At 39.9% G+C, this 20,341-nt stretch overlaps 1 protein-coding gene across 23 annotated transcripts in view; it reads left to right on the top strand.

Annotated features, from left to right (window-relative positions):
• KCNMA1 (potassium calcium-activated channel subfamily M alpha 1) overlaps window positions 1-20,341 on the top strand; it is a 929,290-nt gene that overhangs the window by 610,316 nt on the left and 298,633 nt on the right. For all 23 annotated transcript variants that reach the window (XM_043983958.1, XM_043983956.1, XM_043983955.1 and 20 more), the window contains one exon: window positions 15,121-15,196. In XM_043983958.1, coding sequence (XP_043839893.1) covers window positions 15,121-15,196 — 76 coding nt within the window. The remainder of the gene's footprint in view (window positions 1-15,120; window positions 15,197-20,341) is intronic.

Here is a 20,341-nt window from a genome sequence, read left to right as displayed (position 1 = left end):
TCAAAAAACTCATTAGAACATATGCACCTTGAGGACAGGTACTGCCTTTTGGCTGTATTTGTATTCCAGCACTTGGCACAGCCTGGCACAGGAGAAGTGCTTAATAAATGCTTGTTTTCTTCCTTTCTTCCTCCTTCCCTTCTTTCCTTCTTCTTTTCCTCTCTTCCTTCCTTCATCCCTCTCTCCCTCCCTTCCCTCCTTCCTTCCTTCTTGCCTCCCTCTCTTCTTCCTTCCTTCCTTCCTTCCTTCCTTCCTTCCTTCCTTCCTTCCTTCCTTCCTTCCTTCCTTCCTTCCTTCCTTCCTTCCTTCCTTCCTTCCTTCCTTCTTTTGCCCACTACAAAATCCTAATTAATAAGCATTTACTGAGTGCCTCTTCTATGTCATAGGTTGTGCCTAGCAATGTTGATGGAAAGGATAGAAGATATGGTTCTCACCACCAAGAACCATCCTGTCTAGCTGTGGAGACAATGGTTACAATCACTGGTAGAAAGGAAGGCATTTTGGTCAAGAGGCAATAACTGGCTTGCTTAATCACTAGATTGGATACTCATCCCAGAATAAAGGAGGGCCAATTGCCTATGCAATCCCATAACCTCACAGATGCAGGCATTTGTTAAAGAAAAAGAAAAGCAGAAATAGAATGAGTCTATCATTTATTAATGCCCCTGTTCATCTTTGGAAGATAGAAGGAATCCACCTATTACTGCTGATGAAGTAGCTGAAAACCTTCTTTATTTTCACATCAATTCACGACTCTGGAATAAGGCCTATTCATCATCCCTCTTAAGGCCTCTTCCTCCTTAAAGATCCCTGCTTGTTTGAGCTTTTCTTATCGATGACTTGGATCCTGTTGCTCATAATCCATGTTTTAGAGATCAATGATCATTGCTTAAGGGTGATCTATCTTTACCAGGGAAGGACTTGGAAGACATTATCTGCTGACAAATGGATATTAGGCAGATGTCCTGGTGTACACTGTATCACTTCCTCAAAATCACACATATTTCATAACACGTTCCTTTCAAATTTGAATCACAGTGGAAACAACCATCAGTTACCATTTGAAAGACAGAAGCTGGTGGCATGAAGGTCTAGAATTTGTTCGATAACTCAACTTCCACCATTTATAATCCACATCTTCTATAATCCTTAGCATGTGTAGGAATATCCTTGTAGCCAAGGATATCCTGGGGTTAGAGATACAGTTAAGTAGTGTGAATAAATGAGGAGGGTCAACAAACAACCAAAAAAAGTAAATAAATAAGGAGGGTTGAATTTTGTTTTGTTTTGTTTTGGTTTTTGTCAGGGTAGAGGTAGGGGAAAATGGGGAATTAAACCCGCATTTTACTCTATGAAATTCCAACTTGCAGTTTAAATGAACTTGACCCCATTCCCATGATACACTTAGTGGGTGAGCTAACAGTTGAAAACAGAGGTTTTCCCCACAAAGGTTAGCTTCAGGTCTCTAGTTTTAATCCATAATGGAGTTTGCCTCATAGAAAAGACTTGACTCAGGATCCAAATTTAATAGCCAGCTCTGGTAATCAAATAATCTGAGGTACCTGTTAACATCTACTCTTTTTACTTACTTTAGACAATAGATTCCTAGATGTCATTTTCTCTTATATATTTTCCCTTATAAGCTTTATCCAAGATTGTTGCTGATTCTATTTTTCTAATTATTAAGAAATTGTTCCTAACATCAAGGGAGCAGTTAGGTGGCACAGTAGATATAGCACTGAGTCTGAATCAGGAAGACCTGAATTCAAATCCAGTTTCAGATACTTCTTAGCTGTGTGACTCTGAGAAAGTAACTTAACCCTGTTTGGCTCAGTTTCCTCACATATAAAATGAACTGGAGAAGGAAAAGCAAACCATTCCAGTACCTTTGCCAAGAAAAAAAACACAACACAATAGGGTCACAATCAGAAAGAGTTGGACACAACTAAAATTGACTGAAGAACAAGGCACTTACTCGTAAGATTCCCCAAAGTTCCTGAGTTGAGGTAATGTGGTACAGTGGGAAGACTGATGAATTTAGACTTACAAGACCTGGATTCAAATTCCAGCTCCATCGCTTACTATTTATGTAAACTAATAATGGCTAGCACATAGCAAGATTTTTGCCCTAGTGAATAGAATGCTAGACCTAGTATTGGGAAGACCTGAGTTCAAATCCAGCCTCAGATATTTTCTGGCTATGTGACTTTAGACAAGTCACTTTGACTTTTGTCTGCCTCAGTTCTTCATCTGTAAAATGGGGGCAATAATAGTATTACTTTGTAGGATTGTCTTTAAAATAAAATGTGATGGGGCCACCTAGGTGGCGCAGTGGATAAAGTACCTGCCCTGGATTCAAGAGGACCTGAGTTCAAATTGGGCCTCAGACACTTGACACTTACTAGCCGTGTGACCCTGGGCAAGTCACTTAACTCTCATTGCCCATCAAAAAAGAAAAAAAAGGAAAAAAGAAAAGAAAGAAAAAAAATGAGACAGTATTTGTAAAGCACTTTGCAAACCTTAAAATGGTGGCCATTATTATTAAACTCAGGCAAGTTGTCACTTAATTTTTCTTCAGTTTCCTTCCAGGGCACAATACGGATAATCTCTGCAGACTCTTCTAGTTCTAAATCTATAAGCAACCAAGGAATAAATCTTAATTAAATAATAAAATGCTAAAAATAAATATCCAGGCAGCTCCTATTAATCTAAATTTCGTGATTCAATGGGGCTCAGGGGCCATATGTCCATTTTTCAGCATGTGGAGCAGGCTTAAAAGGGATTATTTCTATTTCTTTTCATTGAGTTCAGGTTGACATCACTGGGGGAAGGGAGAGTAAGGGGAAGACAGAAAAAAATCAATCTGCAATTTTGACCAGATCCACACTCAATCTGAGAAGTCAAGTAATCTTTCTGAGGCTTACCCCATTGACAAAATAAAAGGCCCTTAAATGGTGTTTGAGTTCAAATAGAGACAGTTTGGAGTAATAGAGGTCTGGGCACACAGTCATGAAGAGTGGGGTTCAAAATCTACTTGTGTTACATGCAAACCCTGCTACTCGCATGACTTTTTTGTGCCTCACGTAATGCTCTTGGATTTAGACTAATTGTGATCTGCTCCCTCATGAGGAGCTTCCCATGTTGGAAAGGGAGCCACCAAGCATTGGAATCAAGACTTCTACTCCCCTGTCTGTGTATGATGGGAGGCACTGATATCCCCCCCCGCCCCCACCCAATCCCCTGACCCAGCTCCCTTTGCTTCATTGACCAAATGGGAGGAAAGTGTTGAGTCCAAGTAGAAACACACTGTTCAATTTGAGTTTTAATGGATTAAATAAAATCTATGGTAGAAATACAAATACAAAAACCCAGTGTGATATGATAGAAGGAACACTGGATTAGGAATTTGCAAGAATCGGGTTCAAATCCTAGCTCATGTAATTACTAGCTATATGACCTTGGGAGAGTCATTTTATTTCTTTGAGACTTTGATATTTTATGTATAAAGTGGGAAGTGCTAATACTTGTAGAACCTACTTCATGGGGTTGGGATGGAAGTGCCTTGGGGGAAAAACATATGTGTATCTTTTGTTTTGCATTCATTTTCATTTCAAAATGCTTGCCATTCTTGCTTCCACCCTGAGAAAGCCATTTCTTAAATAGAGACAGAGACAAAGACAGAGACAGAGACACACAGAGACAGAGAGACAGAAACAAAGACAGAGATATTGATACAGAAAACAGAAAGGAGGGGGAGGGGGAAGAGAGGAGGAAAGGAGGGATGAACAGACAGACAGATAGACAGATGGGGGAGACAGACAGAACTAATCAACATACAAAATGAATCTGACTGTACATGAAATATCCCACACACATTTTCTCCTACCTCTGAAGAGCAGAAAAGAAGATGCATTCAGTGGGTACATCTTCCCTCATTGATTTCTAATCCTAAGGCTTGCCAATATATTGGCCACCTAAAAAGAAGAGGACCCTTCTGCTAAGTTGCAGAATAGAGGAAGTCTGTCTCACCTATTCTTCCAATCTTCCCATTCTGCAGTGTTTTTCTATCTACCCCATCTAGGGTGCCTTAAGTGCCTTTGTGTTCTCATTTTCCCTCCCCTCCTTACAAATCAGCTCTTAGATCTTTCATTCATGCAAGCTATAAAATGATGGATAATATCTAATGTATTATTTTTTGCAGGGAAGAAATGCATTTTAATGGGAGTGTTAGAACCAAGTGGGTGAAATTTTAATGGCATTTCAAACTTTACCCAGCTGGTGGTTTGAGTAAGAATTAAAGATCCCTTGGTCTAAGATTCTGCCACATAGACTTTTACCTTTTTTCCCTACTATAAGACACTCCCACTTTATTTTACTGTTATTATTTTTAAAAATAGTGCCAGTTGGCTCATGGGACAAGGCAATGAACATGATCAGAATTAATGATCTGACAATTTCACTAATCGAGTCACCCAGCTTTCTATGACCATAGTTCCTCAACAAATATTGTTGAATGAATGAATGAATGAATGAATGAATGAATGAATGAATGAATGAATTGACAAACAGAAACTTCTTGTTCCAAACCATTTTCCTAGGGAAGGATTTGCGTCTCCTCTCCCCGAGGATGGCACATAGAAGCAAAGGGGTTTAGCATAGTCACTGAAAATAAAAGGTATGAATGAAGATGGGAGAAGAATGGGGACGGGGCTCACTACATGTTGCAATAAAGAAGTTCAAGTGATATAGACATTGTGTAGACACAAAGTGATGAAGCAACTCTTTTACTAATCTTATTTTTATTTGATTACATGGCAAGCAATTGAGAGACATATGGCAGAATGGAAAGAAGTCGATACATTTCACATGGATTTTTCTGCAATAGATTTGGTCCTGAATAGTTGAGAATAAATCAAACTTTTAGAAGTAGGATTATATTTTAAATATACTAGGACATCTTGCTATCGATAGGAGTGATGTGGTTAATACTTTTCAACAAGGGAGATATCCTTCATGATGTAAATAGGTGCTTACCCATTTAACAGTTTGAGGAAAGCAATCTTTTGTGGATCAATATTCTTCATTTTCAAAAGCTAAGACAATGAAAACAGAGAGGTGACGTGATTTCTAACCCAGCTAACAAGGGACATACCTACTGCCAGAACTCTGGGCTCTGTTTCCAACTTGTGTTCTTGATGATGGCTATGGAAATAAAGTGACCTGCATACCTTCATTAGGAGCAAATTGTGTGGTTAACTTGAACACAGAATAATTCAGAACTACTGCATTCATTAAGAGTCCACAGAGTCTGTTCCTTCTAGGAAGTTACATTTTAAGCTTAATGCCGTATGCCATTAGAGGCAGCCTTTCTGCTCTTTACTATCTGGGTGACCATTGGAAAATAACTGATTTTTTTTCTGAGTCTGTCCCATGCTATAAAGGCTTGTTAGATTGGATAAGATATTGACAGGTTGCCATCCTTGATGACTGACACCAAGTGACATAACATAACAGCACATGCATTGATCCATAAAATCTGTAAGAATATAGGTTAGTGATACTTGTGATAGACTTTATTATATGAATACTGTACTAGGCTTGAGGGGGGTGGGCATTGGTGATACAAGGATGCATGATACAGATACTTATATCAAGAAGCCTCTTAAATTAGGTAAGAAACATTAACAAAACAAAGTGTTATATGGCATGGCACAGTGGAAAGAACTCTGATTCTAGACTGGAAACCCTAGGTTCAAATCTCACCTCAACTACTTATTACAGCAAAGTGGCAATGGACAAATGTGTGACCATGAACAATTCACGTAAACTTTCTGAGCCTCAGTTTTTATATCTATAAAATGAGTGTGTTGGAATATATGGTTTCTGAGGTCCTTTACATGTAATCTAGGAGAAGCCATTTAGCATAGTCAGCAATGAGACAGCCTAGAAACTTGGATGATCTCATACATCTATCACCTTCATCACAAGGGATGAACCAAATTCCAGAGGCAGAGGGAGAAATAACTTCTGGTTGGGATAAAAGAAACATGGTGCAGTAGCATGGCCACCTCATCTCCTGAATCTCAGTTTCTTCTGTAAAATAAGGTTGCTGAATGAATTATTTTTCAAGGTGTCATCCAGATCTAAGTGTGTGACTAGGAACAGGGTTCCACTTTCCTGGAAAAAATGGCTTTTGAACTGGGTCTTGAAGAATGAGTAGGCATTGGAGTAGAGATGGTTGTATGGTAGGGTGGTATTCTAGTGGGAGAAAACAGTATGAACAAATAATAGAGAAGATACTAGATGGGGCCTATGGAGGAATGGCAAGTAGACCAATTTAATTCTAGTATAGTGTTCTTATGAGAGAGTCATAAGCTGGAAGGGTCGACTGGAACCATATTGTAGAGGACCTTGAATACAAGACTAAGGAAGTTGAACTTTAAAGGATTGATTTCCTTCCTTTCAGTTATTTTTACCTTCCACCATTTATTTGTCTGGTATGTTAGGAATGGACACCACAAAGAAGATACAAAATTATACATGTTATGGAGCTATAGGTCAAATTCACTGGGTTGGGGTCCTAGTATGCTAATAATACATAGTATATGTCTACTAAAGTAAGACACAAACTTCCTACCAAGAATTTATTCTCTAACTGTTTAGGAAGGACAGCTTGGGGAAGATTCCCTGTGAATGTCCACTTTCATTAGAGACAAAAGCGGGGCAGCTAGGTGGCACAGTGGATAGAGCACTAGCCCTGGAATCAGAACGACCTGAGTTCAAATCTGGCCTCAGACACTTAACACTTACTAACTGTGTGACCCTGGGAAAGTCACTTAACCCCAATTGCCTCACCAAAAAGAGAGAGGGGGGGGGGAGAAAAGCAAGCCCAAGAAATGGCAATAATAGCTGTCTAGGGAGTTCTTCTGTACTCTTTGGACTAGCCCCAGAAGTTCCCAAAGGTCCCCACTTTTATCTAAAATCCTCAGCATTTCATTGAGGGTTGTGATCATTACAGGATTAGCAAAGGGCTTGAGAGGAGAATAAGGAGAAGAAAAGATAGGGAGGAAATTCCCCATTTTGATTTTTCCTTTTAGTATAGGGTTTGATTGGAGTTGGATGGATGATTTCAATATCAAAAGGATCAAAGAAATAGCCATGCAGGTCAGGCAGAGTAGCCCTCCTTCATCTCCCCATCTGTACATATAAATGAGATGTTTGTTGCCTATGATAGGAATTTTTCCCCATGACTTTTTTCTTGGGGGGGTAAGTTTGAACATTTTCTCCTCCCATCCATGTGAGCTGTGTTCCAAAGGAGCTTACATGGTAATATCCGGATAGATGCTTGTCGATAATCTCTAGTACATCATGGATCAAATCTGCTTCTCCCTGCCTGTCTGTCACTCTGATGGGGCTACATCCATCCAGATGCTCTGTGCATGGTGGATCTTTTGAAAATAGGTGAGGAGGGGAGACAGAGCAAAGGGAAGGAGGGAGGGAGGCAATGCTTTCTCATTACTCCCCCTCAGCAATGGATTAGGAAGTACCATCCCTCTTCCCAAGCTCTGGGAGAGCAGTAGGATTGAGAGCTCTTCTTGAATTTGGGTCCCTCCAAGCAATACTTCTGCAGAGAGACTGAAATCTGTGCTCATCTCTGTCCCAGCCACCTCTGAGAGGACTGAGACCATGATCCCTAGTAAGATTTTGGTGCACCACCACCCACCCAGCAGTACACGTAGTGAACCGGGTAGATTGCCTCAACGCCGAAAGAAATCCTTGGGAGATTTGTTCCAGCATGGATACAGGGTGAAGTCAGGAGCCCATGCCCCAGACAAGGAGGAAGAAAACAGTTTTCGGCACTCTCTGGCAGCCTGCTGCAGGGTCAGCTTCTCCTGGGGTAAGGTCTTGCCCTAGCTGGGCTTTCTCTAACCAAAAGAAATATCCTATACTCCCAGAGGGTGTCCCGGGAAAGAGACGTCTTGGCTTAGTTTTTGGTTTCCTTTTATTGAGATAATGTGTTCAGTAGGTTGGAGTGTATCTACTTGGCTTACCCTTACCCTGTTCCTTTGTATACCCACCTGAATTCAATTCTAGAAGTCAGGCTGGGAGGCTAAGTCTTCCTTTTCAGATGAAAGTAATCAGCCTCTAGAGCCAGAGAAGAGAATCGAGTTGGGTTAGTGAGGTCATGATCTGAGAAGTATTGGTGAAGTGTAGCAAATTGCTAGGTGGTCATTTGCTACCATGCTTTTTAGTTCCTGGTTAAGTAAGCATGGAGGTTTCCAGTGAACCATATAGTTCTTTGTGGGGAGATTCAGCGCTACTTTAGTGCTTTAATGATATAGTGATATTGTTCTTTCCTCAATCCTTGGGCCAGGGAAGGGATGGTCCTGCCAGTGACTACAGTATTTTCTTCCTTTTACATAGAAGAGAAGCAAGAGAGTTCTCTGACTAGATTCTTATATTTGTGAGACAATGCAGCACAGTGAATGGGGACCTTGAGACCAGCAAGCCCTGGTTTTGAATCTCACCTCCGATACCCTACCTCACTCTGGCTGTGTGATCCTGAGCAAGTCACTTAACTTCTGAATCTAGGTAATTCTCTGGCACACTATGTTTCAGAGAACGTGTCCATCTGTATTGGTAGAATCAGTGTCCTCCCTTGGAATGCCCCCATAACAATGAAATCATAGGTCCATTCCCTACTGTAGAATGGCCACCTGTGTTATATAGGAATTGCAGGAGCACTGGCTTATATAGATTTGTACATTTCACGGTACCAAAATGGAACTAAGTACCCACAGCAGAATCCTCAACAGGCATAGTTGGCCTCTAGCATGGATGGTTGTTCCCGTCACCAGGACCAGAAACATATGGGGCAGCCATACCACAGTTTCTGAATCTCCATTACTGGTGATCTGGAACGCCATGAGACACTGTGTCAAATGGCTCCCCCATCTGGTGGGATGGCATTCTACATTCCCCTGTGATTGTCACTGTTGGGGTCAGACCCCCTTGTGATGAATCATTACATGACATTGCAGGGTGCTTTATATGTGTTTTCTTCATTTGATTCTGGCATTAACCTGGGCACTGGCCTTGTGACTACACCTATGATTTCACTGTCATGGGGAAGTCCCAGGTGAGGAAACCCCTTTTTACCAGTGATGATCAGCCCGCTTTGGGACATTTATAGGGCTGAAAGGATGCCTAGAATAATGAGAGATTAAGTGACAGTCAACATGTAGAATTATTAATCTCATTTTGCAGGTAGGGAAACTGAGAACGATTGAGTTTAAATGCCCTATCCATCCGGGGTTGCAATGATTGTAAACATGGAGAGAGATGTCGTCCCATAGCTTTTCTTTGGGGACTAGCTTAGGTTGGGCTCGATATGATTTCAGAGCATCCTGTTTTGATTAGTTTGTTGTTCTTTCCATTTACATAGCTTTAGTCACAGGATAGCTTGTTTTCTGCAATGATACACTTAAGTTTTTACATTCTGCTCTACAGTCATCATATTCATAATTTCTTACAGTGCATTAGTGAGCATCTTTGTTTCCAGTTCTTTACTAATTAAAAAATGCTACTGTAAATATTTTGGTGTATATGGGGGTCTTCTTATCTTTGACCTCTTTGGAGTGTGTGTATATATATATATATATATATATATATATATATGTATGTATATCACAAGGGGATCAATAGGTTAATGGATATGGACATTTTAATCACTTTCCAAATTGTCTTCCAGAATGGTTAGACCAATTCAATACTTCACCAATAGTACATTAGTATGCCTACCTTTCTGCAACCCCTCAACATTATCAAAAGCATTCTTACCTTGTTCAATAGTAGACTGATTATTTTCTCTAGCTTAATTTATGCTCAGCTTTCAGATACTAGGAATAAATGCAGCACCCTGTATGAGAAAGGCTTCCTAAATATGATTGTCCACTTAGATTGTCAATAACTTGGACCTTCAGACCACATATTCTCATCAGCAGGCCAGTGGCCCAGTAAGTGTTGCTGGCACATTCCTCAGTCCCAGAATGAGTCTCCATGGCAACTGTTCATAACCTGCACCCCCCACCCCCTTGCCCAGTAGTTGCTAACCTATGGCTAAGCTTCTGGCTTTACAGAAATGAGCCCTAGGAATTAGGGGTTATGAAATCTAGTCCTAAATCTGCCATCAATTTGCTTTTTCATCTAGAATGGGGCACTTCCATGCCCTTAAGTTAAGTTTCATTTTTTTTAAAGTCTTATTTTTTCCGATATTGTGTTTTTACACTCTTTGCAGGTTCTGAATATATTCCTCCTTCCTGCTTCTGTCCAGGGATCCACTCTTTGTAACAGAAATTAAAATAGAAAGAAAAATAATCATCTTAGGAAAACCAACATATCATTTGAGACTGACAGTGTATACAATATTCCACACCCATAGTTCCCCATATCTGTGAAGAGGAAAAGAAAGTTAATTTTTTTTTTCAACTCTTCCCCAGAGCTAAACTATGGCCTTATAGTGACACAGGAGTCAGTTTAATTAGTTTTTTTGTTTGTCTCAGTTACTGTGTATATTGTCCTGTCTTGCTTATTTTACTATTATCAGTTCATGGAAGTTTTCCTATGCTTCTCTGAATTAATCATAATCATGAATTTTGGGGGTATTATAATATTAATCTGTGGAGATAGGTTCTGTATGAATAAAATCACAAGTATTTCTTTCCTTTTAAATATCATTGGTTAGGGCTATTTCTATCTTCTGCTATTCACCCTCTTGGTCAAATTCTCCCAATTACCATCGGGCCACTTTCCTTGAGAATATTTTGTGATTAGAGAAAATATTTGCCCCAGCAAATTTGCACCTTTCCATTTCTAAATACATATAACTAGGGCCATTAACATTTCATGATTCTGATATGTAGTATTCTTTACTTCATATTTCCTACTTCATATAAAATATTTTTGTATTGGATCTGTAAATGTACTGCTATAGGGAACTATTAGAACTAATGCAGGAGGAGATAATCTTTGTAACTTGTGGTTGTGGCAAGTTGCCTGGAATGATGGGAGGATAAGGAATTTTTGCAAGGTCATGAAAAAAGTATGTGTCAAAAGTAGCATTTGAACTCAGGTCTACCTGATTCTGAGGCCATTTCTCTATCTACTGTGATAAATTGCCTTTCACCAGAAAAAAATATATACCAAGAAAAATGTGTTATAGGAAAATGTTTCCCTTCAGCCTTAAAAATACATTTTATGGATGTTTTTGTATTTTGATTATACTAGTTATAAAAATATGAATAGCAAACAGTTATATAGCACCTTCTATATTCTGGGTCTGTGTTAAGCACTCTATGAATATCTCATTTGATTCTCACAACAACCCCAAGAAGTAGATGCTATTATTAGCCCAATTTTACAAATGAGGAAAATGAGGCTAACGTGTCAAGTGACTTACCCAGGGCCACAGAGCTAATAAGTGTCTGAGAATGAATTTGAACTCGGGTCTTCCTGACTCTAGGCCAAACACTATTCACTGTACCACCTAGCTACATGCTTCTCTTATCTGTCTAGGACCACTAATCTCTGTGTCTGTAACCACATTGGTTCTTTACTTCAGGACTGAACAAATCCCAAAGGTCCCAGGTTAGTACCCAGGGCATGGGAGGAGTTCGAGGAGAAGGGATTGGTTTGCTCATGCTCCAAGCTCCTTGATGCAAATGAGATGACTTTTACAAAGGTAATTTACCGAGAAGTTATGAGCAAAACCCAAAATATACAAACTTCCGAATCCAGATGCCCAACCTCCTTCACCATCTTGGTTCTTGGGGCAAGTGGAATCGCACTTAAAATGGTGACTTCCAACATTTCTCATACCAAGTTTCCTTCTGGGTATGGGACAGCTGATGGACAAGGCATTCCCTTGTTTTGTAGTAAAGGTTGGCTTGGTTGGCCAAGCTGATTGACTTCTGTCCTGCTCTGGTTGAGTCTCTCATGAGGGCTGGCTCTTTGGGGGGCTTGGCTGTGGACCTGACACGAATATTCTATCATTTTGAAGCTCCCAATGTCATAATCTGCCCCATTCTATTCTGAATACTTAAGATTAGGAAAGATGACATACAATAGGGAATAAAAGAATCCAGGAGCTATCCATTCATAGTTCCTTGGAGGTCTAGATAGGGGGATGAAGCTACTGAGGCAGCATCAGCAGCTGCTTCTAATAGAACCTTTTCTCCACCTGGAAGTCCACATCATTTCTTCCTCCACACTCAAAAGCATCTGTGGGGAGAGAGTTCTATAGGCTTGAACCTTAGGCAAACACACTCATTTCTGACTCAAAACCCAATAAAAAGGCTTTCCATCACCTTGCAGTAAACTGATAAGAGGTAATCAGAGGATGTCTGGGCCTGTTCTAAACAAAGGAAAGGGCCCCCCTCCATTGCACATGCCTGGAAGCAGGATTATCAAACCTCTCTCCATATGTTAGACTTTGGCAGGTAAAGAATATTGTTTCTGCTGTAAGAACTGGTCCCTCACTGCCTAGCCCCCTATTATATCTGCTTCTCTTTAATTTACTTTGTGCCAGTTCACATAAGTCTTTTCATGTTTTCCTGTATTCACAATGTGTATCATTCTGTAGAGTTCAGTAATATTCCATTATATTCATGCACCATAATTTGTCTAGCTATTTTCAATTGATGGATGCATATATTTTGTTTTGCTATTTTCTGGCATGAAAGAATTATAGAGTTGCTTAGTAAAAAGGCAAGATAGCCACACATGTTCCTCTCCTCCCTTTTATTACAAAACTCCAAGAAAAGCAGCCCTTAACTTTTTTTTTTTTTTTTTGGTGAGGCAATTGGGATTAAGTGACTTGTCCAGGGTCACACAGCTAGTGTCAAGTATCTGAGGTCGGATTTGAACTCAGGCCCTCCTGAATCCAGGGCCAGTGCTCTATCTGCTGTACCACCTAGTTGCCCCAAGCCCCTAACTCTTGATTCTATTTCCCCTCCTCCCATTCACTTCTCGACCCTTTCCTAAAAATTCTCTCCCACTTTGCTTATTGTAAAACCACTCTCTCTCTTTTAGTGCTCCTACCTAGCTAACTACTCCTCAGGCCCCTTTGCTGGATGTATCTCCTGGCCCCTAATTGTGGGTATTTCCCAAAATTGATCCTCTGCCTCCTTTCTCTGGCCTTTATATATGCTTCTTTCCATTTCTGAAGTGTTCTCCCTCCTTCCCTCAACTTTTTATAATTTCTCATTTCCTTAGAGGCCCAGCTCATGTGCTATCTTCTGGAAACTTTTCCTGTTCCCTTTATTTTGAAATGTTCTCTTCTTCCTCCTGAAATAATTATGCCTGTAGTTATCTATTTGCATGTTGTACTATTCTTCCAGTAGAATGTAATAATCTCGGGGTAGCTAGATGGCACAGTGGATAGAGCACTGGCCCTGGAGTCAGGAGTACCTGAGTTCAAATCTGGCCTCAGACACTTGACACTTGCTAGCTGTGTGACCCTGGGCAAGTCACTTAACCCTAATTGCCTCACGAAACAACAACAAAAAAAGAATGTAATAATCTTTTTTATAGGCAGGGACTACTGAGGGGATAATAGATTGAGAGCTGGAAGTGACCTTCATGGTCAACTAGTGGAGAGATGTCACAGCTGTGAGGGAAATACCCCACAAAAGTCCTTAAATTTCCTGAAACCATATTAATTTTTAATTGGTAAATGTTTAAAATAATAAATAAAAATACAATATGACATAAAGAATGCTAATTTGTGGTTTTCTAAGTCAACATGTGGCCATTAGGCCATGAGTTTGGCACTACTAATCTAGTCCAACAGCTTCATTTTAGGAGATTTAGACTTTTACCACTGTTATATAGAGAACCTAGGATTTGAACCCAGGGTCCTCAGTCTGCTGATCCTGCAACCCTTTCAGTTTGTCTTTGTATATTTAGTATATGACATAGTGCTTTGCACTTTTTCGAAAAAAATAAGACTTATAATTTTGTGTATGTAGGGAACTCCTGGTGAGAAATTTCTCCTACCAATGTAGATTTGTAACTTTTCTACAACTTAAAAAGTTTTTTCTGGGGCTACTGAGAGGTTACACAATCTACCCCGGGTCACAGAATCAATGTCAAAGGTGGAGCTTGAACTCGGATCTTCCTTGGTTCCAAAACTGACTTTGTGTCCACTTTATCACAATGTCTCTTTTATATATATGGAGTGTAGTAAGTATTTTTGGCTTAGAAATTGTCCGATGATTTTGGGGTAAACATCTTCTGACCTTGAGTTTGTCTCTCAAGGTTTTTATCTCTACTTCCCTCCCACAGGCATCTTTCTTGCCTCTTTTCACAGGTGTAAAAAAACTACTAATTATGCCTCTGTTCTTATGCTTTCTTCCTTATCCTAAGGAAAATATTGTTTTGTTTTTCAAACAAAGATAACAGAAATTTGCTAGCAAGAAGATGAAAAGGGAAAGAATTTTTTTTAATGTTTAACTTAATGGGACATGATCATCTTAGATTTGGGGGAACCCGAGATAGAGAAGATGGGAAGAAATCTGGGGGGAAATTTGCCCATTTATCCAAGTCTAACAATAATATTAATAAAGTAATAATGATGATAATAAACTCAACAATCCATCAAAACGAGAAGGATATAAGATCTCTTGATAATCTGCTCTTAGCACTGAGGTTGCTCTAAGCTGTCAGAATCCTTACTGTTGTTCCAGAGAGAAAATCCTCCCATACACCCAGGGTGACTAGCTGGGGAAGAGTTCTTTGCAAACAGCGTCAGATGTGTGAGGATGATTTGCTAGGCTGGGCTGGGCTGGGCTGGACTCTCTCAGTCAGAGCTCCCCCTTCAAGGGCTGTGAAGCTTTCCCCTCAGTATCAGGACGTCTGTTGGTCAGGTATCTGGCCAATTTAATAACGTGAAGTTCAAGTCGGTCAGGACTCAAAATGAAGGAACGATTCAAAGGTATTGGATGGCTCACCCACTGCTTACCTCACATCCCATTGACCTTGGCAGCCAAAAGTCAGCTGGCACAGTGAGTATATTGTAAACGACCCACTGAAAATAATGCGACTCCATTTCTTTCTTCCTAGGTTTGAGATTTCTGAGAGCTCTCAGGCTGATACAGTTTTCAGAAATTCTGCAGTTTCTGAATATCCTTAAAACAAGGTAAGCTGACTCATTGCTATGGATCTGCCTCATCCCAGCACTTGTCCTCCAGTTGTAAATATCCAGTTGGTTGTGGTTTATCCATTCCTAGAGCCCTTAATTTTAGTGACCTTAGAAGTATGCCATCTAATGAAAAAGAGGCAGAGAGACTGAGGTGCTGTCATGGGTAGAGATCATACAACAAGAGAGGAAAAATTCAGGATTTGAGGTCTTTTCCTCAATCGGAGCTTTCAGGGTAAAAGACAGAGGAGTGTATGTGTTTGAACATGACTGTAGCTAGTGAGTTCTTTTTATCCATTTTTCTTTCGAAAAAATGTTTTTATGAATGCTTTTATTCTTTTAAAAAATTAGAGCCATTTCCCAACATATCTCCCCCCTACCTTGACCGAACTCTCCCATGTAACAGAATTGACAAAGACATCATCTGAAAATTCAGAGTTGGAAAGAACCTTAGAAGGCATCTGTCCCATGCTTTTCTTTTTTACAAGTGAGGAAACAGAGGCCCAGACAGGTGAGGAGAACTGTTTAAGGTCATGCAGGTAGTAAGTGTCAGAAGTAAGATTCTAATGTTGGTCTTTTGACTCTAAATCCAGTGCTGTCTCCCTTATACTATAATAGCTCCCAGTTAAATATATAAGTTTTTTTTTAAAAAGTTTGTTTATTTATTTGTTTATTTTTTGTGGCTGAATCACCCTATGTCACTCAGACCAGAAGTGTCCTCCTCTATCACTCAAAGGTGGCATGGGCCAAACCCGAAATTGATCAGTGTGGAAACTTTAGCCTACTCCATTTTTCTGACCTGGGCAGGTTTGGCCCTCTTTAGACATCATCCCAGGCACTCCTCTTAGGGGGCTCCCCTGATTCACTGCAAACCTCTGATCGGCTTTAAATCAGAACTCACAAATTCAAGTGATCCAACAACCTCAGCCTCCCCATGACAACAGGCATGCCCCTGGCTTCCACTTATATTGCGTACCATAGTCCCTTGCTTGTTTATTTCTTTTTGGATATCAAATACAGTTTATATAGAAATCCCATTTTTAAATGTCTCCATAGGAGCCCCAGACTCAGAGGTCCTGAAAAACAGTTCTTTACCATGGACTTTCTGTCTTCCTAAGATTGCTCATTGCAATTAGTCTGAATACAGCTGTTGTTTAGTGTCATCTAAATTGTATTATAATAATCAGTTTAAATAATATTCTCTTGACAGTCAATTGTTTTTCGATCAGTTGTCTTAAATACCTTGAGATGGTACTCAGAGAAGGGCTCTGACCATTTAACATGTTGTCGTTGCTGTTCAGTCATTTTCAGTCATGTCCTCTTCTTCACGGCCCCATTTAGGATATTTCTGGCAAAGATACTGGAGTGGCTTGCCATTTCCTTCTCTTGCTCATTTGACAGATGAAGACTCTGAGGCAAACTGGGTTAAGTGAATTGCCAGAGTCACATACCCAGCAAGGGTCTGAGGCCAGATTTGAACCTTAGAAAGATTAGTCTTCCTGACTTGAGGCCTGGCTCTTTTTCCTCTGTAGCACCACCTAGCTGATCCATTAAACATAGGCAATACCTAATTCCTACCTCCAATGATGACATACATGAATGAGGAGAACGTGGACTTATGGATTAGGAAGTTCTTGCTGTCATATTCTAAAGCAATCCTGAATTAAAAATCAAACCTTGCTCAAAAGAGAAATGGAATCTTTTTCAAGGCAATCACAAACCTCCCCCTGTAAAAAGAAAGTTGTTTCATTTCAGAGTATACTTTTGGTGTTCACTTTTCCCTCCATCAAAACTCCTTGAGCTTTGTTTGTGGATTGCCTTTAGGGGAAAGCTAAGAAGTTGTTTCTTGTTGTCAACCATGATGTTACCTGCAAACCTTGCCTAGGAAGTACTTTCTCTGGTGACTTGACACTGGTACTGAGCTGTCCAGGTCCTGAAGAATCTTGGAAAATGGAAAAGGCTGAGAAAGCAAAAGCTTAGGAAAACTTTACAATCCAGTAGGATCTCCACTCTGCCTTAAGATACTTAAAAAATATAAAAAATCAGAGCAGACACTCACAAACTACAATCCTGATCACCCAAGACAGTTTCCATAATAATTTCCTTCCCTCCCCCTCTTTCCACACTAGATTCCAACTCTGAATCCCTGACCAATTTAGTGTGCACATTATCAACTCTCACTTATTTACTTTGTGTGTTATCTGTGGTGAGCAGTGGTGGGGCTTTTATTTGTTTGCCTTTTCCTTCATCTAGAGGAGATTATTTTGATTCCCTTGTCTGGTAAATGTTCATATGGACCATTTATGCCTGACCTGTGGTAGAACATTCTGAGTTCATATTGGCCTGATCAGCCACAGTTGGACACACTGCACCTTGACCCTAACACAGTGATGTCAGTTTGGTCATTGTCAAGAAGGAAAGACAATAGCTACCACACAGGGATCCTTCCTTAATAGATGGAAAACACAATTTATAAAGAAATTCCATTAGTTTTCAAAAATGTCTTAATTGCCCCAGCCTCAGTGTCCTTAGAAGACACTCCTTTTCCTTTGGTTTCTAAAAAGAACACTAGGTTTCACTAAATTGCATCTACCCCAAAATAGGCATTTTTAAAATACAGTTTTGTCCATCCTAGTTGCAAAGCCAGACTTCCTATGGGGCCTCCAAAGTGTAGAGTAGAGTTAGAGTCCCAACTTCAGGAGGAGAATGCTCTTCTTATGCAAAATTATTGGCCCACTTATTTCAACAAAACTTAAGCCAAAGTCAGGAAGAAGGATAATAGGATCATGGATTTAGGGCTAGAAAGTCATCTAGCCTAACTTCTCCTCTTATAGATGAGAAAACTGAGGCCCAGAAAGGTAATTCACTTGCTCAAAGTACATAGTTTATAAATGGAATAGTCATGATTTGGCCTTCTGACCCAAAATCCAGTGTTCTTTAAGCTATATCATATTACTCATTACCTAGCCCCAAGGATCACTAAAATTATGAACTTAAAAGTAGGCATATATATGTATATATACATGTATGTGTATATATGTGTGTATATATGTATATGTATACATATGTGTGTGTGTATATATATATATTAGACCTCTATACCGTTTGGTAACCATTCTCTCTAGGGTTATATTTCCCCAAAAAAATCCTCTTTCCTGATAAATTAGTCAATTACACATTACTTTAGGGTACATGCAGTCATCTCATTCCTACTGGGGTCACGATAAAAGCCCTCTTTATTCATTGGTGCTCTTATATGCCCATGGATGCCCCTATCCAAGTGATTAACTCCCAGATTAGCCCTTAATTTAACTGAAAGAGTCTTGGAGACTTCCGAGCCAATATTTGACTGATCGTAGCCCTTCTCCAAATGTCATGACTAGTGATGATTCTTCTCTGCTACCCATTCCCATCCACAGATCCAGAACAGGTCTAGTTATTTAGAGTTTAGAGATTAGGAGACAAAGTCAAACCAAGAAGCCAACAAAAGTTATTGTCTCTACTTCTGAGGTGTGAGACTTTCATGAGAAGAAGGATCTTGATGGTAGAATTTAATGATTCTCAGACACCAAAACAGGGGAAGGGGAATGGAAGGGAGCAAGCATTTATTAAGTGTCTACTCTGTGCCAGGCAGTGAGGTGAGCACTTTCAAACGTTATCTGATTTGATCCCCACAACAATCCTGGGAGGTGGATGTTGTTATTATCTCCACTTTATAATTAAAGAAACTGAGGCAGAGGTGAGGTGACTTGCCCAGGATCACACAGCTAGCTAGATTTAAACTCAGGTCTTCCTGATTCCTTTCCTACCTTCCGTGCTCCCTAACCTCTTAACAAGGCAATTGTGGATCTGTCCAATAAATCCTACAAGGGCAGAAAAGACAGTGGCTTTAAGCACCAGTAAGGTCGATAGAAGTTAGATATCGAGAAGGGTTTATCCTACCTTGGAATGGTTTATTGTGTGAGGCTGTGGAAGCTGTTCTTCGGACGTTTTTGTTTCTTTGCTTCATTATCTCTGCGGACATTGGTTCAAATGCATATTTCACTAGAATTTCTGCAGTGGGAAGAATCTTCTTCAATTGAACCTCATGTAGTGGGGCTGAAGTCATTGATGTGATTCATAATTTGAAAGTCATCGATTGGTTTACAGGTTTTCAGCCATCCTACTGATGCCAGAGCTAGAAAGAACACAGGCGAGAGGTAGACACAGAGAGAGAGAGAGAGTGAAGGAGAATTTAGAGGACAGTAGGAAAGCATGCAGAGTGTATAGAAATTCAAGGAGACAGAGAGAAAAGAGACAGATCTCTCTGTCATTGGCACCAAACCTAGGCACAATGCGTCCATTGTGTGGGTAAAGTAGTAACCTTACTTTACTTAACCTTACTTTAAATTGCTGGATCCCATAGAATTGGGCTGTACGATGCCATTTGAGCTTTGCCCCATTCCCCAAATAAGTTTGAATCTGCTGAGCAAGAAATGGGGTTTTAGATAATAATCATTTTAGAGCCAGAGCTGAATCTGTTTCTTTTATTCAAAGGCTATTTTTTTCTAATGAAACAGTACAGTTAATTTGAATTATCTACATAGGGATGACTGACCCAGGATATTGTGTGTGTTTTTTTCTTTTCTTTTTATGACATGATTTCTAGTAATCTGATGAAAAATTAAAAAAACAAAACAAAAAAAACCCAAAAACACCTATACTCCCCCTTTCCCCAGCAGTTTGGAAATTTGTAATTATTTAAGTTTAAATTACCTTTAGGGACAAGGAAGATGAGAAAAATGTGTTATTTTGTTCCTCACATTTCACTGAGAGACAGTACTGTGTATTGGTTGCAGAGCTCAGTAAGAAAGACCCAAGTTCAGGTCCTGATGTTGACATAGATTGACCTTAAGCAAAGCAGTCTAACTTTCGGTAGCCACAGTAGCATTTTTTGAAGTAATTGGGGCTAAGAGCATGTGCAGGATTATACATCTAGTAAGTGCCTAAGGCCAGATTAAAACTCAGGTCCTCTTAACCCCAGGGCCAGTGATCTATCCACTGTGCCACCTAGCTGCCCCCACAGTAACTTTCTAACACTCTAAGTGGCAAAGAAGTTGCTAATCTGTATTGATAGAAGGACTTTCCTCACTAGGAATTCCAAAG

Source organism: Dromiciops gliroides, chromosome 2 (assembly GCF_019393635.1).
Source record: "Dromiciops gliroides isolate mDroGli1 chromosome 2, mDroGli1.pri, whole genome shotgun sequence".
Taxonomy (NCBI): Eukaryota; Metazoa; Chordata; class Mammalia; order Microbiotheria; family Microbiotheriidae; genus Dromiciops; species Dromiciops gliroides.
The sequence above is the reverse complement of the archived record's forward strand: the minus strand, read 5'-3'. Positions and strand labels throughout refer to the sequence as shown.